This window comes from Crocodylus siamensis, chromosome 2, assembly GCF_052110815.1.
Source record: "Crocodylus siamensis isolate JL-2025a chromosome 2, ASM5211081v1, whole genome shotgun sequence".
In the NCBI taxonomy this organism is placed as follows: domain Eukaryota; kingdom Metazoa; phylum Chordata; order Crocodylia; family Crocodylidae; genus Crocodylus; species Crocodylus siamensis.
The window spans coordinates 99,004,128-99,024,202 of record NC_143396.1 but is presented as its reverse complement, the minus strand read 5'-3'; the positions used below and the strand labels follow the sequence as shown (position 1 = coordinate 99,024,202).

General features: G+C 39.9%; 1 protein-coding gene across 8 annotated transcripts in view; it reads right to left on the bottom strand.

Annotated features, from left to right (window-relative positions):
- Nucleotides 1-20,075, bottom strand: part of INPP4B (inositol polyphosphate-4-phosphatase type II B) — a 613,602-nt gene that overhangs the window by 152,713 nt on the left and 440,814 nt on the right. For all 8 annotated transcript variants that reach the window (XM_090036465.1, XM_090036466.1, XM_090036467.1 and 5 more), the window contains 2 exons: nt 16,216-16,346; nt 8,396-8,500 (listed from right to left, as the gene is read on the bottom strand). In XM_090036465.1, coding sequence (XP_089892591.1) covers nt 8,396-8,500; nt 16,216-16,346 — 236 coding nt within the window. The remainder of the gene's footprint in view (nt 1-8,395; nt 8,501-16,215; nt 16,347-20,075) is intronic.

Below are 20,075 nucleotides of genomic sequence, written 5' to 3'. Positions count from 1 at the left end.
GCCAACATGGCTTCGTGGTGGGTAGATCTTGTCTGATTTCCTCCTATGACCAGGTGACGCATCACTTGGACAAAAGAGAAGAGGTGGATATCATATTCTTGGACTTCAAGAAAGCCTTTGACCTGGTGTCCCATTATGTCCTCATGGAAAAATTGGGGAATTGCAGCCTAGACAATTTCAGTCTGATGGCTGGGGAACTGGCTCTGTGGACAGAGTGACAGTTGATGGAATTGAATCAACTTGGCACACAGTAACCAGTGGCATCCCCTAGGGCTCTGTTCTCGGACCTATACTCTTCAATGTGTTTATAAACAATCTGGACTCAGGTGTTACAAGTAGACTGCCTAAATTTACTGACGACACCAAACCATGGGGAAGTGCAGCCACCCCAGAGAATAGGCTGGCAATCCAGGCCAACTTCAACAGGCTTACAAGGTGGGCCAATCAAAACCTGATGGCATTCAGTGCTGAGAAATGCAAGGTGCTCCACCTTGGGAGAAAGAACCCACACGACACTTAAAGGTTTGGTAGCACTATGCTACATAGCACTGTGTCCAAAAGAGACTTAGGGGTCGTGACTGACCACACGATGAACATGAATCACCAGTGAGATGCTGCAGCCAGCAAAGCAAACAAAACTCTGTCCTGCATCTTCAAATGCATCTCAAACAAGACCCAGGAAGTCATCTTCCCACTTTACTCAGCCTTGGTGAGAACACAGCTGGAATACTGTGTCCAGTTCTGGGCTCTGCAATTCAGAAAGGATGTGGAAAAGCTGAAGAGAGTCCAGAGGAGAGCCACATGAATGATTAGAAAACAAGAGGGCAAGCCTTATGAGGAGAGGCTGAAAGACATGGCATTCTTCAGCCTGGAGAAGCGTAGGTTCAGGGGCAACTTGGTGGCAGCCTATAAGCCTGAACGACATGTGCGTCCTGAGGATGGGGGGGCACAGCGACCACATACAGGTGACAGAGGTAATGTTGATGACAGGGGCATGGTGGCAGAGAGCAGGGACAATCTACAGGTGGCTGTGGTGATGTCGGCAGCGAGGGTGGTCTAAGTGGGGACTGCCTGTGGGTGGCCACGGCTGTTTCAGTGGCAAGGGTGGGGGGTAGTGAGCGACGGGTGGCAAACGGGGACTGCCTGTAGCCACCAGTGGCCTAATTGGGAGTTGGGGTGGGGGTGGCAACCACCTGCAGAAGCCAGTGGTAGCCAATCTCAGGGCAGACACGTGCCCTCCCCCATACATTGTCTATGTCTATAAGGGGTGTGCACCGGGAACTGGGAGAACATCTGTTCACTAGGGCAACCCATGAGAAGACTAGGTCCCATGGTGACAAACTTTTGGAAGACCATTTTAGGCTGGACATATGGAAACACTTCTTACCTTCCGAGCCCCCAGGGCCTGGAATAAACTCCCCCCAGAGGTGGTGCAGACGCCTGCTCTGGATTTCTTTAAGAAACACTTGGATGCCTATCTTGCTGGGATTATTTGACCCCAGCTGACTTCCTGCCCCTTGGGCAGGGGGTTGGACCTGACGATCTTGCAAGGTCCCTTCCAGCCCTAATGACTATGAAATCTATGAAAACTACAAACACAACAGTAACTGAAACAACAAATAAAGATTCAGAGATAAATCCAGACGGAAAAATGTATGCCTATTACTGGTAAGAAAACAACTTTTAGGGTTTAAGAAATATTATGGGCACCACTTACCAGACACTGGGAATACATGTGAAAGAAATTATGAATACAATTAATAACACTTCTCTAGTGCAAGCAAAGTCTGTAAATTTCTGAATTGAGGCTATCATCTTCTTCTTCCCTGTTAAAATGGGATTGATTTTCTGTAAGTGCAGGATAGAATTTATGGTTCCCTTTGGTTCTTCCTATCCAAGCAATTTCTAATGATCTTGCAGGGTTATTGTATGGATATTAAAATAAACAAAAGCCAGAACCAGCTTTAAACACAGCTTCTGCAGCACAAACTCCCCCCCGCCCCAGCAAATAAGGCACTCACTAAATGGATAAAGAAAATGAAATATTTTTTTCTGACTTCAGAGGGTTTTAGTATATATATCCAAGTAATTTAAAGACACACACATATTATATATATATCTATATATACCTATATATCTATATCTATATCTATATATATATATATATATATATATAAAAATAAAAGGCAGAAGTAGTGGTTAAATAACTGAATGAAAGTTTACTGTCTTCAAACCCTCTGGTGTTTACAGAAGCTCATACAATCAACACATATATGTTATAAAGAAAGCCAAACATTCCAACAAAAGTGAAACTGCATGTGCTAAGGTTCCTGTTCAAATATTTTGTACAAGCAGGCATTTTGGGGTGAAATTCCAAAACAGGAAGCCAGTACAAAACACATGACTCATTAAAATCCTTCTTCAGTACAAATTTGTATAGTTAACTGAAACTTTACTAATGGATAAATCCTGTACTGGTCAAGTGCTCAAGACTGCATTTCATTCTTTTTTGCTTAAAAATTATATAATTATTTAAATCAATACTCACTGAAATGCACAGCTACCCTACTTTGAACATACAACAGGGGGAGGTTTTTGGTGGGTGCTAGTTAATCTTTCATATTTGATTCTAACATTTTACATAGTTCCTTTTCAGTGTAAATATATGAAGTGTACAAAGCACAGAATATTGTGCATATTTGTGTTTGTTAAGTGCCATCAAACATTCCTCCCACGTAATCACCAACTGCTCAAGAACTGACATTGAGCATGTCAGTTTGAAGTGTTAAGCAAGAAACATTTGGTAGATGAAATTAAGACCCATTTTGTATCAAAACACTACAGAGATCTTACAGTTTGAGGGTTAATGGCAGCTTTATGATTCATCAGCTTGTTTAATCACTATCTCTATTAACTTTTACATGCTAATTTTTTTTCCTGCAAACCCCTTAAAAATACCCTGGATGCCCTTTGAAACATGACAAGTGAAGCATAAGATGAGAAAAGACCTACTGGATGTCAAAGTGCAACTTCCACAAAAGAATTAGCAGTTACTTTGAACTGCTCACAGCATATATTTGACACAAGGCATCAGTCTTTAGTGCCTGTCAAAGGAAACCTATTTCAATAAACTAAATGTAATGTGACAGCCAGATAGGACATATGCTCAGAAATTATTTATCCTTACCCTGACGCTCAGAGACTTACTATTATGTATTATTCGTACTGTGCTGTTACCTCTGGGTCCAATCAGGATCAGGGCCCTACTGAGTATAAACACATATAAATAGAAAGATGATCCCCGTATCAAAGAATTTACAGTCTGAAATCCCAATCTTGCAGAGGTATGCGTAGGCAGACTTCTGCCTCCATGTAGACAGCCACTCACTGCAGTGCAGCATCTCTTTGTATAGTTAATGTTTTATATCTGTGAATTTCACTGAGTTTAATGGAATGTATCTATCTAGCTCTGATGTCACTGAGATAAGCACATCTTACAGAAAAAACAAAACAAAATAAACCATCAAAATCCTCCGTAAGCAGTGGACAGAAAGACAAAAGTTTGGAATTTCTCTCAGGCAACTTAATTCACTCTTTTAAACAACCCCCAAATTTGGACAATCATGTCAGCTCAGTAATGTTTTATCTCCCAGGCGAAAGGGTTCAGAATGGGATGGTAAAAAGAAAGGAAGACTGCTCAGGAAAAGTCAGGTGCTGGAAAAATAAATGTTAATCATGATTTAATCAAGTGGCAACCTTCCTTCTGAGTTGCTGTTTAACAGCACAGCACTGGACTGCTGTGGTCCTTGGGTGAGGCATAAATTAAACTTCTGTGCAACTTGTCATTAAAAACATGATAGTACTTTCACAGGAATGGAAGCATTAGCTTCAGGCTGTTGGTTAAATTGAAATTTGTGTAGGTATATTCTGCCTAACTAAATCCCCATGTGGTCTCTTGGATATGCTGTTTCTTCATTTCTGGTACAAAACAACAACTCTACACAACAATTTAAAAGTAAACAACTCCCAAGGACCTGCCAGGAAGAGCATATACAGTATAGGATACAAATGGTTACACACATGTTCCCTCCCATTTATGTTGCCTTCTATACAAGCCCACGCCTATGACTTGTACAAACAACACAGGTTCTTAAGCCCTTCAGAAACTGGTCAGAGCCAATATGTCATGCAAATATTAAAAGCTATATGTTCTATATTTGTTTCACAATATAGAACAAAATGTGATAAGTCTATAGGCAAGCTTTTCCTTACTATACCGGAGTTTGTCAGCATTTCTTTAAGTGACTAAGATGACAGTAAAACCATATGCAAGCAGCACCAGTAGAATACTGTGCAGTAAGCATGGACAAGTGACACTGAAAAAGAAATACTCTGTAAAAACCATATGGAGGGTGTCACAGAAAAATCTTTGGTTTCAGATGCCGATGGCAAAAAGGTCAAAAGGCTAACATAACATATTTCATCATTATAGTTCCATATCCAACCCCCCCCAGCTTAAATGTAAAATACATGCGCAGTCAATCTTGCATGAAACCTAAGAACACACAGAGTCTGTTCACAGTCATGACTGGCAGTCCTATAATTATTCAAGCCTGGCGTGTTGTAATAGGCTACCCGGTAAACTATAACTTTGGAAAGATTTCCACCTTCTGCGGAGACCTCCACACACACCCAGGAGACATAGTTAGTGATTTGGCCAGTCGCTGACCTCTCCCCACCTACGGTAAAAGTTTTCAGGTGTATCCGTTCTGCCAGCTCATTCGTTCTCGCCAAGAGCTCACGAAAATCTTCAGATCAAAGTTACCTGTATGCTTTGCTTAAAATCTGCACCACGCAGTTTGTAATCTGCGCAATGAAAATATCTGCCTGCTGAACTGAATAGCTCAACTTCTCTTTCTACACCGCGCAACCACAATCTACACCGCGCAACCACAACTTCCTTCCTGCGCTGCAATCTCCTGTAGTGCAAGTAAAAATAAACTTTCTGTATAACCAAGATGCGTTAGACTTCCTGACTCCTCCCGCTTACCCACCTGCCCGATTATCTACCCCACCCGCGTCCAGCCGGTCATGCCGACCCAGGCTCGCAGGTCAAGGGTGCACCGGTCCTCGGACGAGACAGAGGGAACATGAAACATGGCTTTTCCCAATCCTATTGATTTTTGGCACTCAGTGGCCTGGTGAGTAAAACACATTTTTATACCCTTTTATACATTGGCACATCATCATTGCAGTTGTATTCCAGGTGATACGTGCGCTGCCTTTGTTTTATTTATTTTTAAATTTATCAGAACAAGCCTAGCATGAATGTCCCTAGCCAGATGATCATAATTTAGGAAGTATAAACAATGTAGTGTCTATGATCACAGTAAACTAATTGCTGAGCCTTGCAATGACTTCCAGTTCGATAGGATTTGCACTATGTGCAATATACTTTAAGACCCCAGGGATGGAACTATAGGCCCTTCACAGGGAAATCCCTGCTACTAGTCTAAGACACCTAATGTTTTAATTAGAAAAAGCACTGCCCTGCAAGATGGTAACTTCCAACATTGTTCTCTAAACAATTTATACACAAAACAAAGGTGTTAAGTCTCCCATCCCAATCACAGCAGATATTGTACCTGTGCTGGAGCTATATGTTTTGACACCCTCATACCTCTCCCTCTTACCACACATGCCAGTGAGAGTAGGAGCAGTGGCAAAGCCCACACACATGAAAGGAAAGAAAGAGTCCAGAAAACACATTAGAGAAAAATCATAATAAAAATATATTATATAAAATCCCATCATCAAGTCCCCAACTCATCCTATAGGCTGACTTTCCTACCTACACATCAAACTTCAGCTGCTCCCTTCATCACATACTATCTCAGCAAATTGCATTATAATCCAAAACCTATCATACCTTTTCTTTTTCTGGAATAAGACCTACAGCTAGTTCAATAAAAGTCCTTTGGAATTAGGACTATATTACCAAACAATAATCACAATCTTCCATGTCTCAGTTTCCCTGACTAGCCTGAACATGGGGAAAGAAGAGCTAGAGTCCCTGCTAGGACTCAGAGCTACCTGCATGTGGGATGAGAAAAAATGGACCTGAACCAGCACAGAAGGATTGGAGGTAATACCTGGGAGACTTCCAGGAAAGACAGGGATGGTGCAGCCTACAAAGCAAGGCATTCACCTGGAGCTGGAGAGACTTTGAAGCAAGGGAACAGCTGAGCTAACTTTGGGTATTCAAGGATGTTCGGGTTGGCCTGGGGACAGAAGGACTGTTTAACCCTTTGGAGGGGTCATGGTCTTTCTGCTCTATCACCTCTGCCCCCAGCTAAATACCTTGATTGAAGAGGAGCTGTCTGTTTTGCTGCTTGGAACTTGCTTCTTTCCCCTTTGACAAGGCTGGAGTCACAGAATTAAGAGGAATAGGGATTCCCCCTCTGGATACTGCCCAGAAGCCACACCTGGGCTGGCTTTAGTGGGTACTCAGAGGGCAGACAAGGCTGGAAATCCCAAGCCCTGATCCACACACAGAATCTGCTGGCCACGTCCACAGCTGATGCCACTGCCCACACGGCGCTGATTCTAGTGCATGAGGCAGGAGCTGGTATAAGCTGCGGAAGGGGCCAGGACATGCCCAGCATGACCCAGCAGCTGGATCCCATGACTTTGCAGCTGCCTGAGGGTCAGGCACAATCAGTTGGTGGGCTGGATCTGGCCCACAGGCCCACAGGCTATATTTTGCCCACCCTGATCTAGAAACATTGCTGAATGCCTCCAGAAACATTCCTAACATCCCCAGAAACTACTTGTAGAGCTATGTAAGCCCGGAAATAATGCAACTCAAGTGCAAGTGAAAGTGAAAGTAGTTAAGTTCCAGGCTGTAGTTAAACGCAAAAGAGATCTCCATCTGAAACATTTTTAAAGGCCCATTAAAATGGTAAAATGAAAGTTTACTGAGTTTCTAAGCTTAATTTTGATTGTATAATGAACCATGATATAGCTGGAAGACAGGGCAGAGTGGTACCTTATAAACTAATTCAGAGAGGCATAAGCTTTCGTAAGCAACAGCTTAGTTTGTCACAACTGGCAGTGTGATAGAGCTCCTGACTGAATCCATTCCTATTCCCAACTCATTGTTTCAAAGTCCTAATCTTAAATGACTTCACACAACTCAGGATGCATCTACACATAACAGTGCAGTACTATACAGGAAAGTGTTACTGTGGTGCTCCTTCAGAGCTAGCATGCCCTCCAGAGAAGCAGGGTGAAGTAGCCTGGTTGGAGCTTTTCACCTAGTGCTTGAAATAGCCTGGAATTATACTGGGCTGTATAAACATGCCAGCACTCGGTGTGTGTAGCACTTTTCCTTTTCTACACTAAGTTCTAACAGAGGTTTTAAAGCAAAATTCAATGGACACTAAACCATGAGAACTGAGAAAGAGGAAAAATAGTTTTAATGAGAACTGGATATACATTTCATTCATCCAACATATTTGTGGAATTCAGTTCTTTTCTTTGTTGTCAACTCAGCAGACTGAATTTCTTAGAAACTTGCATTTGAAACTGAAATTTTTTATGAAATATCTTTGTAAATTCGAGGGTACAGTATACCTACAAATTTTTCACCATGAGTAGTCCTTTCAGTATTCAATATGGAGCCCTGAGAGTATTTGAACCATGTAATTGGTTACTACGATCACATGGTGTTACTTCCCTTCTTTGATTGGCTTACCTAAACTTCATAAATGACTTCTGCATATGTTGTGATGATATGAATCTCAGCAATTGTTTCAAAAAAACATTTCTCATAAGCATTTTAATACATATAAGTTTCCCACCATGAATGTTAACAAAAGGCAAATGGTTTCACAGCTCACACAAAATTGCTTCTAGAAATGTAAAACCTTTTGAATATTTCTCTCACTATACTCTCAGTACTAACGCCAGCAAAGTTGTATGCAAACCTACCGAAAAGCCTAACTAAAAGGAAACTGAGCTATTTCACCAGTTTCCCATTATACGTCTTCAGGCACCATGTTTATGGTTGCTGTATTTAAATACTGGCGAATTCTTGGTTCTTCTAATATCAAAGACAAAATTCCATTTAACTTAAGGTAACCAGAATTTGGCCCTACGTAAATAAGTGTTTTAATACTAATGCAAATATGCAGTTCACCTGAAAGCTCACCTGTCTTATCACCATTTCTCTCTGGTAACAAAAGTATAACAAAGAAGAAATAAGACACTTTGTAACAGCAAGGCTGTGAATTAAAATGCATATAATTGAAAAAGAAAACAAAACACTTTCTGTTTATACAAGCCATCTAGTGATACATTATACATGGCATTTTTTGGGTAGAATATACCTTACCTTTCAACCGCGGACTGTGCACATGCATTCTCTGCAGATGGAGATTTATTGGAACAAATTCTAGTGTCTTTTCTCCTTTACTACAGCTTGATTTGAAGGAAGATCCTGAAAAACAAAAGTTTAAAGAATCATTATCTTAAGCACCCACCAGATGTTGTCTCATTTTTTAAAATGTGAGGACAATAGTTTATGTCAGCAGCATCCTTTAATTTGCTTTTAATGTGTAATTGTGTATTAAGAAAAGAATGGCTTCCTAACTGCATCTCAGCATGTATCCATATTGCGGCCGACAAAACAGCTTTTAATTCACAAACCAATCTAATTTTTTTCTAGGTGATAGACATTATTCCTGCTGTCTGCAATTGGTCTGTAGCATGGTGGAAAAGATGCCAGAATTAACACATATTATGTTTATACTGTGCTAAAAATACAAGGGCACCATGCAAAGGTGCTATACATTTGCACAGACAAAGAAATGCTTAATATTTTTTTAAAATCAAAACTTTTATACTGATTATGCCATTGTTTTCCTCCCAGAAAGTTCAAAAATACATCAAGTGGCTTATGTTTCAGTAGGTTTAAATTAGCTTTCAGGTAGGATTAAAAGATTCTTCATACTCATCACATCAAAGTAGAAGATTATGAGAAACTACATAACATTGTTATGAAAGTTTCTTGTGCAATTTCAACATGACACCCTTGCACATAGGGATTATATTAGTCTTTCATGACAATCACAAATTACTTTCTCCCCCAAGACCCATACCTCATTCAGTGTATAGAATGGAGAATGCTCACTTAAAGAGAAAGCAAAATAATCATTAATCCTCACTATTTTTCAGTCCGGGGCATAGCCTATTAAATGAACCCTTCAAACCCTGCTCAGAAGAGAGAATTTCCTTACAGGCTTTTTTTACAATGTGTGTCACTAACGTGCTTCACAGACAAAAATGAATATATTGTAATTATACCCATATGATACCCATTATACAGACAATGAACTGAGGCACAACTCTATAAGGTTAAAAGTATCTATTAACTCTGACATCCAGGACCTTATCAGCAAAGTACTTAGCACCACATACCATTTTGTATGTTAAAAGCAGAACTCCCTTTGAGTATTAATCATTTCAGAAAAACAGCCCATGATTTTTCAAGCTAAGCACCTGAAAGATGAGGTATACACAATTAATTATAAGAGTCTGCTTTAAATGACTTACCAAGGACTGCACAGAAAGCTGCACTGGAGGAAAGACTCCAAAAACTAAAATTTTTGGTTTAGCCAGAAAAAAATAAAAATAAAAATCATCTCTGAAAAAGGGCATCGGAAGCCAGTGGCCCAGCTCAGAAGTTAAGGCCAAGTTTTGAAACCAGGATACAGACTGAGGTTCAGGAGTCAAAGTCAAGAATCAAGAAAAAAAATCAAAGGATGGAGTGCAGTTTGGAGAAACAGCCAAAAACATCAATGTTAATAAGCACAGAATAACTATAGATGCTGCCCTAAGTCACAGAGCTACTGGCCACAAATCATAATCCCATAAGGCCAGTCCATCCATGGTTACTCTGGACTAGCTGAGTGAGTTTACTCAGAAAGCAGTTAGTCACAGACCTCAGGTGGGGAGAAAGCTGGCTCAGGTTGACTGCTACTGACTGGTAATTCTAACAAACCGCAAATGTTTGGTTGGAAACAGAAATAGTCTGCCATTTAAGCTATTTGCTGAATTGAACACACATTCATAAACAGTTTTGGTCTTCCCTAGAACTATTTCTCAGTCAAAATAATTTCAAAAGCTTAACCACAGCTTCTGACTCATTCATTTTACATTATCTAACCTATATAATAAATTAAGCAGACCACTGACAACAGCCTTCTTTACTATGGAAACCAAATTCATCCCCAGAACTACTCTTAGCCTCTGCATTGAATTATGCAAGGATTTTGTGGGGGAAAGCAGAATGTAACTAAAGTTTGTATCATAAATAAATATAAGATGGGCCAAATTAGTGCTGCATAGGCATCCTTCATTCTGGTACTTCTTGCATACTTGGACTGAAGTCTTAATAACATTTCTCTCAATGTTGTTTTTTTGGGTGTGCAATATGTAACAATTTATGTCTCCTATACCTCTGATCAGATGTTATATTTAAAACTACTATAATCTATACTTCTAGCAGAAAATATTCTTCTGACTTCCTTTTTCTAAGGCCCATTTTCAATCAAACTTAAGTAATACTTATTTCGGTGGAAAAAATTCAGGGAAATTAAACAGTGAAATTAAATTTGCAATTTTCAGGTAACTGTGGGTGTTCTTTTTGGTTTAGGCAACCTTTAAAGTGTTCTTTTAATCTCAAGCTTTCCTCTTACTAATACAAATGAAAAGTTAATAAATCATCTTTGTACATATTTGAGCACTGAGATCTCTGGACCCTTCTTCTTTGACATATTAATAATAAATCTAATACTTTATTACTTGTTTTTCTTTTGTATTCCAAGACAGATAAAAATATATATTTAATTTTACTCAGTATTATTGTATTTTAATGAAAAGGACTAGGGACAAATTTGTGAAAACAATAAATGGAAAGATGAATCTCTCTGGAAGAATTGATTCAGGAAGAAAAACATCTGGCAGAAACAAGTAATGGTCTATACAGAGAATCTATAGATACTAAGTTCTACAGACCAAAGATAGAAGATATCAGGAGAGCTTCATTAAAACTTTGTCAGGATTAATCAAAGAAGGCTATTAAAAACATTGGTAGGTCTAAAGTAAAGGAACAGTCTGAACCAGTTTGATTGTGAAGGGGATTGGGACACATTTTAATATCGTTAGTACACAAGAGGGAAACAGCAATCGTAATAATGTAGATTTAAATTAGCTGCATGGGGAAAGATGCCTTCCTTTGGTTTTGAGATATCACCTATTAAATACCTGTATGTTTTATAAATAAGAAACAGTTAGTGATAATTTAGCACACCATACAAACATAACGATTGTAACAAAGGAAACATCATGAATTTTACAGGTTTTAGGAACCCAAATTGAGAGCAATAAGTATCTCAAAAAAAGGCACTCAGTACTTCAGAGTACCAAACTTTAAGACACCAAAGAGTAATTTATGATAAATAATTCATGATGTAAACCGAAATGGAGATTTTTGAGGGAAGTCTGAAAAGGAATGAAATATGCTGTTTGTAGATGAAGATATATATACAGAAAGATAAATGGATACACATAAATCAAAAAGGGACCATTCACAGTATAAATTTCAGTGTTCAAATAAATCTTTGCTGGATTGGGGCCCAACAGTAAAAAAAAATTTTAAAAAGTCACATATAAGCCACCTAACTTTGCAGTTAAATTATCTGACCTTCATCTCTTAAATGATTATGCACACACAGTGATGGCTATACAGTTGGCTCAAAAGAAAAAATGCAAGTACAGTGTTAATTAAAACTGACAATAAAGATGCTTAATTAAGGCAGTCAAGTAAGCTCAGGTTGCGGAAAAATGACAACGCTGGTTACATCTTTCCTGATAGTTAAGTTAACGTTAAGGTCACCTGCTAGGCCAGGACTGTCCAAATTCTCAGCCTTCTGAGGCTACATGGACACAGCGTCCCAGCCCCCCTGACTGTACCATGTGGGTGTGCAAGTACCTCCCTGTCCACCACTGCACTGGGCACACCGTCTCCCCCACCCCACTGGATAGGGCAGGCACATGAGTGTGAATCTGATTCCCTGCTAGAAAGCATGAGCGAAATCCCTCAGCTCTTCTGGAACACGTGAGTACAACTCCACTCTTCCCATGTATGAATGTATGCCCACCCGGGAGCCTCCCAGCTGTTGTATCGCACGACCCTGGACTCACCCTCAGTCCTCTGTGCCCCCCACTGCACTACCTCATCAGGAAGCATCAGCCAGAGGAAGAAAGGGGATCTCAGAAACTCTCTCTGCTGTTGCAGCTGAAGCAATGGGAGGGAGGGTGAGAGGAATGGGAGGCAGTAGGAGGAGAGCCTAGGGGCTGCAACTTAATCCCTTGTAGGCCCATGGGCCGCCAGTCAGACAGCACTGCTCCAGGCTATACCTGCTGACTATCTATATCACTATGCTTGTCCCTTGGAGGCCATCCAGCCCAGCTGCAGAAGCTCTGTTGAACTTGGTCAGTCCCAGTCCTGCTCAGCCTTCCACTTTCAACTGTATGTTTAGAAGTCATCTGAACACTGAAGACTTTGAGTGGAGAACATCTGCCAGCAACAGTCCCCCTATTCCTTGTTCCTGTCTTCCTGCATGCCACTCCTTTCCTCAACCACCCATAACCAGAGATAACTCCAGAGAAGAGACATGTACTTCGAAGACGTACTGGTATTCCTAAAAATGTTCTACATAGAAAACTGGAGTATACCTTACCGCCATGTTTTGAGAGCTAAGCAGCACAATATGGATGTCTTGGTGCAGATTATAAGGTGTGCTAGAGATACGGAAGGGCAGCTCCCATGGTTGACTTAGGATGACTTCAAAGTCAATACTAAATATTCCTTAAGTTTCAGTTTTATTAGTTTTCCATTTTGGCTGCAGTACATCACCAACGGCATACTCAGTATACAATGAGCAAGTAAAAATGATACAGATAAGCTCACTGTAAACAGTACATTGGGATAGAATGTGAAACTTTTTTGAAACAGTACAAGCTGCCCTTTTCATCCTTGCACCAATGTGCATGATAATATATTTAGAATTGCTACAAATTCGACCTCAGCATGGAAAAAGCTACTTTAAGGAACCCATAAGAGTCTGAAGCAAAAACATACCTTTAAGAAAAAACAAAAAATCTCAGGTCCTGTATGCATAGCACATTTACACTGGTGCAATTTATTCTGGTTTTGTACACGGGTGAGTACATTACACTGAGATAGGGCCTGGACACACATTCAGCTATGCTGGAATTGCTATTATAGCCTCTTGCCACTGGGAGCAGAGAAGCAGGTATTATATTAGCCTGTCTGACCATAACAAATGATTATCTGAATAACTGCAGATACTCAAGGCGTTTCTGCATAATTTACACCAGTTTTACCTTTGATTTTTTCTGGGATAGTTTAAGATTCAAGTTACTATGATACATTTGGCATCCACTGTCTGATTATATCAGTGTAAAGGCCAATTACATCAGTGTAAATGTGTTTTGCCTCAAGGTCTCAGCCAAAGGTCCAAATGCAATATGTATATTGTGAGCCTTCAAACCGCCCTGACTTCTGAAGGTTCATTTGAGCAACCTGTATACCTTACTTTTTTGGGATGAATCCTGCACTCTCTAAGGGATCAGAATAAAGGTTTGGAGCCTTGGTATGGCACATTATGCATTTATATAGTGTTCAAAAGCATGCTAGAGACCTTAGGGTGGAAACAGATTTTGCCTTTGTGCTGCCATAACAAATTTTATGCCTGCCTGAGTTCCCCCATTTGTAATTTCCCAGGTGCCTGTCAACATTTCAGTGTGATCTCAGCCCCAGGATCACATTGGAGCATCTAACTCAGTCCTGGGGCTGAGACCACCAATCAGTTACAGTACTGGGACCATGCCGCAGTTTCCAATTTGTTCTGGTGTGGCATCTGGGGCACCAGGGAAAGCCGAAGTTTCTCCACTTACAGAGACATACCCTGGGGATTCCCAGGGCTTGTTTCTCTAAGTGGGGGAAACGTTGCCTGTTGTCCTGCAAGATCAATGGGTGCGACAACAGGTGGTATATGTTTTGCCCAATGAAGTGGATCAGTTATACCAGGACACAACCCAAAACAGCTGATCCATTTCATTTGGCAACATCTATTTATAGCCTAACAGAACACATATAAAGGCCAGTATTCTGAAAGATGTATAATCTAACTTTACCTGCATCTTAATAAACTAGAATTAAAATAATAAAAATATGGGGCAAGGAAAATGGTTTCAGTGTACACACATCTCAATGGTTCCGCTACAATGGTTTTCTCAAAACAGTAATTAAGCCACTTTTTGTGGCTTAATGTGAAAAAGACAGATTTTTTCATATATCAATGAATACCTTTCAATATAAATTAATACAAAAAGAATTAGCAGAAGTGAATTTTAAGGAAGGGTCTGAATGTTAGTCTTCCAATTATCCACTCATTCTTTATTCCTCATCTCTTTTTTATATGTGCTTATTTTGTTCTCTTCAGTAATCTTAGCTTTCAAGTTCCATAGTGGCCATCTCAGAAAACATTTAAGAAGAATAAATCAGAACCATCAACTTGCTCAAACTCACTTAGCTCATTAAAGATTTAATGATATGTTTGAAAGTCAGACTACCTAATGTTTAACAACTTGCAGTCCAACAGCAAGTTATTCTAAATACTTGCATCTAGAGAGGGGAGTTTTTTGGTGTATGTGTGTAAATAAAAAATCCATTGTTCTTGAATGATTAATAGGTTACTGAAATTGTAATCCAAATGGGTTTTACTATTTAGGTCCACATGTAAATGCCATATAATATAACCTCCAGAGTATGTAGTTTTAATAAATCTTAAATTATGGGATCCAGGAATTGTTTTTTGCTAGCTTCTTTTGTAAATAAGCACCAAGTCACATTTAGGGATCATGATCATTTTAAAAATAAAATGATACAGAAAAAGGATGAGTAAATTGTTCATACTATTATCATTTTGGAAGAGAAAGATGTGTCTCTGAGACTCTCCATATTTTTTGTATACATAAGAGACAGTTTCATAACCAGACTGATAAAAAGCTGGAGATAGAAATAGGCAAATACTGTAAAAAAAAATCTCAAATCTTTATTTGGGATTTTAAAATTAATATTCACACCTCTTCTGTATTTGTTTTTTACAGATATTCCAAGCTGCAGTCTCCCAACTGGTTATGCAGAGGCAAAACTTTGTACCTGTAGGTAATTGTGTAGGCTTTAATGGTGTTCTACAAAAAAAAACCCATGCACAGTAAATGGTAGGCTCACAGCATACGTGACCACATATGCCAGTGGAAATGTTTATCAAGAATTTTTTTAATGGCATGTCTATTTCTGTGGTCCCTGTGGCACCTCTGTACAGCACACTCCACTTATCCATTCTAACTCTGCACAGGACAAAAGTGGAAAAGTGGTGCTGAAGATGCAGTGAGGGTGACCTCCACAGCTGCTCTTAAGAGCTGCCTTTAATATGCTTGACAGCAGGGACTGGGCAATACCCTGAGCACAGTTTCACCATCTCACTTCCAGGGTTGACATGCATGTGGAGTGGCATCTCCAGGAGAGCTGAGTAAGCAGTAGGCCTGTTGAATCTCCGAATCAAACAGGCCCCGCCATGCTCTCCATGACGTCAGGATTAGTTTGCTCCAGCTCAAACTGCACTAGAGTTTATTCAGTTGCATTAATTGCACATGTAATTGTACCCTCTGTAGAGGGTTTTGGTTTCCTTTGTAGTGGGGGCTCTTGGATCTCTTAAGTGCATTTTAACAACATGTTCAGCAGCAGGACACTGGCTGTCACTGTCCCCCTGCTTTACCTCTGGCATGTTAGGGTGTTATGCTTTGTGGCTGTGTGTCAGAGTTGACTACATATTTTTACTAATGGGTTAGACAATGGATTTGCATAGGATGGTTTGGATAGGGATTTTTGTGTCTCTGGGAGTGGTTTGGAATAGATGACCTCCAGAGGTCCCTTCCAGCCCTACTTTTCTATAATTTTATGATTAACTGTGCTTTTATTTCTGCTGCATACCCTCATATAAAATACTGATTAACTTAGGTATTTGTTCCTCTGAAGGATGGTAGAGATTATTTTCATACCTGTGTACTTCACAAGTTCTGCAAGAGTGTCTTGGTACATGCTCAACATCTGATCGCAGTGCGCAATTACACTTTTACGCATATTGTCCCAATGAGGAGCAAGTTCCCCCAACTCTTTTAATTCTTGATTCCTGCATGAAAAGGCAAAAAACATAGCATTAGCCCAATTACTGAGTGTTAAGAAAACATATAACAGCTCCATTTGTTGAAAGAAAAATCTAATATTTAATGGTTATAAACTATTAATCTGTTCTTTATACAATGTTTCAAATAGACTTTTGATGGAGTTTGTTTTAAATGGAAACCAGCTAATACTAGATAAAAAGTCATTACAACCTCACATCTGTCTCGTGACCTATGTGAAATGAGCTCATCTCCTCAGCTCTCAAAGAACAGTATTACTGAGTTGTGAAGAAAATGGCGTTCAGTAGGCATGACTTCAGTAGCATGAGGACTATTCTGTATCCCCAAAAATGTCTCTTTCCAGGACAAGGAAGAAATGAGCCATCAATCAGCATTGTGAAGATATGTTAACTCCTACTTTGCTGAGCATAAAATTCCTCAGTACTTTATTTCTCTTTCATAAACGTTATTCTTGGTCTGAAAAAAAAACCTATACAAAGAAACCCAAATGCAGCATTTCTAAAAACATCAGTAAAAACAACAACCATTTTCCCCTCCCCCTCAACTGTTATCAAGTGCTGAATCAGGATGCATTCTTTTAATGCTTAATCTTCAGCCTTGCAGCTGCATTCACTAGGTCAAAATATCAGTGTTGTGGAAACTAGACATGTCATTGAAAATCCAAAAGGAAATCCTTTAGCAAATTATTCATTTTCCTGTGCGTTCTTTTGAGAGCTGACTTGAACAAAATTGAGATCACTTTAATATCCTACACAAACAAGTGCAGCTATAGTGAATTAAGGCTTTCTGTTTTTTCTCCCCCAACCTGCTACTCAAGTTTATCCCAAAGCTTCCATTAATGTTTGGTGTCTCTGCTTCACATAAAACATTCACAATTTTCAAAGGCGTTGAAAAGTACAGATTTTGATTCTATACCACACTGAATTGTTCAGAAGAAAACTTGAATGATATTATGAAACAGTTTTGCTCACTTCTACCTTATACAGAGCCACAAAACAGTGACGGGAAGCTGAGAGATTGTTTTAATATGATTTCTGTGGAACCACTTTCTCAGAGTTGTCAATTAGTAAAAAAAAACAAACCCAAAAACCAACAAACCAACCCCCACGCCCGCAAAAAACAAAACAAAATTAACAACAATTCTAAGGAATTCTGGAGAGGAGTCAGTGATTCACAAAACCTTTTTTAAAAAAAAGGTCCTCATATTTTGCCATCATCACTTCATGTATATATGATTAGACTGAATTTTTGCTGAACTGCAACACAACAACAAAATTCAAAACAATGCCAGTGGAAGTAAGTATGATTTGACTCTACTTTATTTTTAAATTCAGTTACTGATGTTATTAAATACATCGTAAAAATACGTGTGGTAGCTAAATTTACATTTAGCTACTATATTGACTCAAATATAAGACAACCCTAAATATAAGATGACCTCCCAATACTTTGATTCTACATATGGAAAAGCGACACATTTGTTATCATTTTCTAGGGGTAGAATATAATTATTGGAGGTTTGCCTTGATTGAGTCTCCCCTCTCACTGCTACAGCAGGGAAAATAAATCTAGGGGGAGGGTTAGGTAGCCCCCTGCCCTCTGTCCCCCATCCCCAATTCTTTCCCCTGCAGCCCCTTCCTCACTCTTTACTGTCAAACCTTACTCTCTTTGAGCACATAGAACCAAAGAGAAAATTTTAAAAAGCTGATTTTGAAATAAGCATCCCTTTAGTAGGTGGAATATAGACAAATTATTACAGGGACCCATAGACTTAGTTCATTTAGATCTGATGCAGTTCACCCTTTGTGAAACTGCTCCAAGTTTTAGCAAAGGTATTCCCTAAATACACTTTTAAGCAGCATATTTGTACTTACGTATAGTACAAACTATGCATGATATTAGTCCACAGACTAAGACTCCTGATTTACCATATAGATCATTGGGCTGGGCCACAACAGAGTCAACAACATTTCAAGCTAAGGTGACCTCAAAACTGGTACTGCTCAGTATGTGTGTCTACTCTAGGTACCCCTCACAAAGGATCCACGTGCTAATTACATCCCCCTCCCCACTCATGACTGGAGCCAGGTGCTTTTGTCATGAGTCCTGGGATACTCCAAAAATGTATATGCAGAGAGGGAGTAACAGAGGGATTCTAAGTGAACTGTTCAGTGCCTCATTTACTGCTGTTTGCCAGACATTTACGGATAGTGAAGAAACAGGAATTATTGGAAATGGGAAAGAAAGGCACAGCTCAGCTGTCGGAGTGAAGAGGAAGTCGAAATGTAGGCATTGTAGAATGTAGAGGGGAGTAATTACTTCCTTCAGTCTGCTGGCACTGCTCCTACTAATGCAGCTCAGTAAACTGTTAGCCTTCTTGGCAACAAGGGCACACTATTGGCTTACATTCAGCTTACTGTCCGCTGTAACTTCCAGGTCGTTTTCTGCAGAGCTGCTGTCCAGCCAGTCAGTCTCCTGCCTGTACAGGTGTATAGGGTTGTTCCAACCTGCACTTGTCTTTATTGAACCTCATGAGATTTATTTTGCTCCAATCCTCCAATTTGTCAAGGCTTCTCTGAATCCTAAACTTACCCTCCAGTGTATATACTAATCCCCCCAGCTTGGTGTCATCTGCAAATTTGCTGAGGGTGCACTCTATTCCATCTTCCAAGTCATCGATGAAGATATTGAACAAAACCAACTGCAAGACCAACCCCTGAGATACTCCTCTTGATACTGGATGCCAGCTAGACATCAAGAAGCTGATAACCTTCTGAGGCTGACAGTCCAGCCAGTTTTCTGTCCACTTTACAATCAATTCATCCAACCTGTACTTACTTAGGTTAATGCCTTTTTTTATGTTAACCTTCACAAATAAAGGCAACTATCATATGATGAGTGCAAAGAGAGGGAAAGGGACAAACTGTCCCGATTACCAGAAGAACAGGTTAGGGATTACTTAGGAAAGCTACATGCTTTCTAGTCAGCAGGGCCAGATGGGATTCTTTAGCCCTAGGGTACTCAAGGAATTGGCTGAGGTAATTGCAGAGTGGCTATCCTCTTTAAATGGTCTGCAACCAATCAGATAAGATTCAAGGAGGACAAGTGCAAAGTTGTGCACAAATACAGACTGGGAAGTGACTACTGAGGCTGTAGTACTGCAGAGAAGTCCCTGAGGGTTACAGTGGACCATAAAATGAATATGAGCCACCAGTGTGCTCTCATTACAAAAAGCCAAAGGCATACTGGGCTGTATTCACAGGCTGGATTCACTTACAAATCAAGTGATTCTTTTTGCTCTGTTCAGCATTGGTGAGGTCTCAGCTGAAGTAATATGTCCAGTTTTAGGCGCCACACTTCAAGAAGGATGTGGACAGAATGGAAAAACTCCGGTACAGATTAACAAAAATCATTAGATGCCTTGGAAACATGACTTATAAGGAAAGGCCCAAAGAATGAGGGTTACTTAGTCTGCAGAAGAAAACACTGAGGGGGCAGAGGAGCAATAACTTTAAACTATCACAGAGGTTGGGGATTAGAAGGAACCTTCTGACTAGAAAAACTGCCTGTACCTTTTGTTTAGCTGAGTGCTTGTTTGTTTGGTGGGTGTGTGCTCTGAGAAGCTGGGAGTGAGTGCTGAGTGACTGTTGATTGCTGTGGGATTGCCGACTGTGTGATTGTTGCCTGGGCCTGAGTCAGCCCAGGCCCGGAACGGT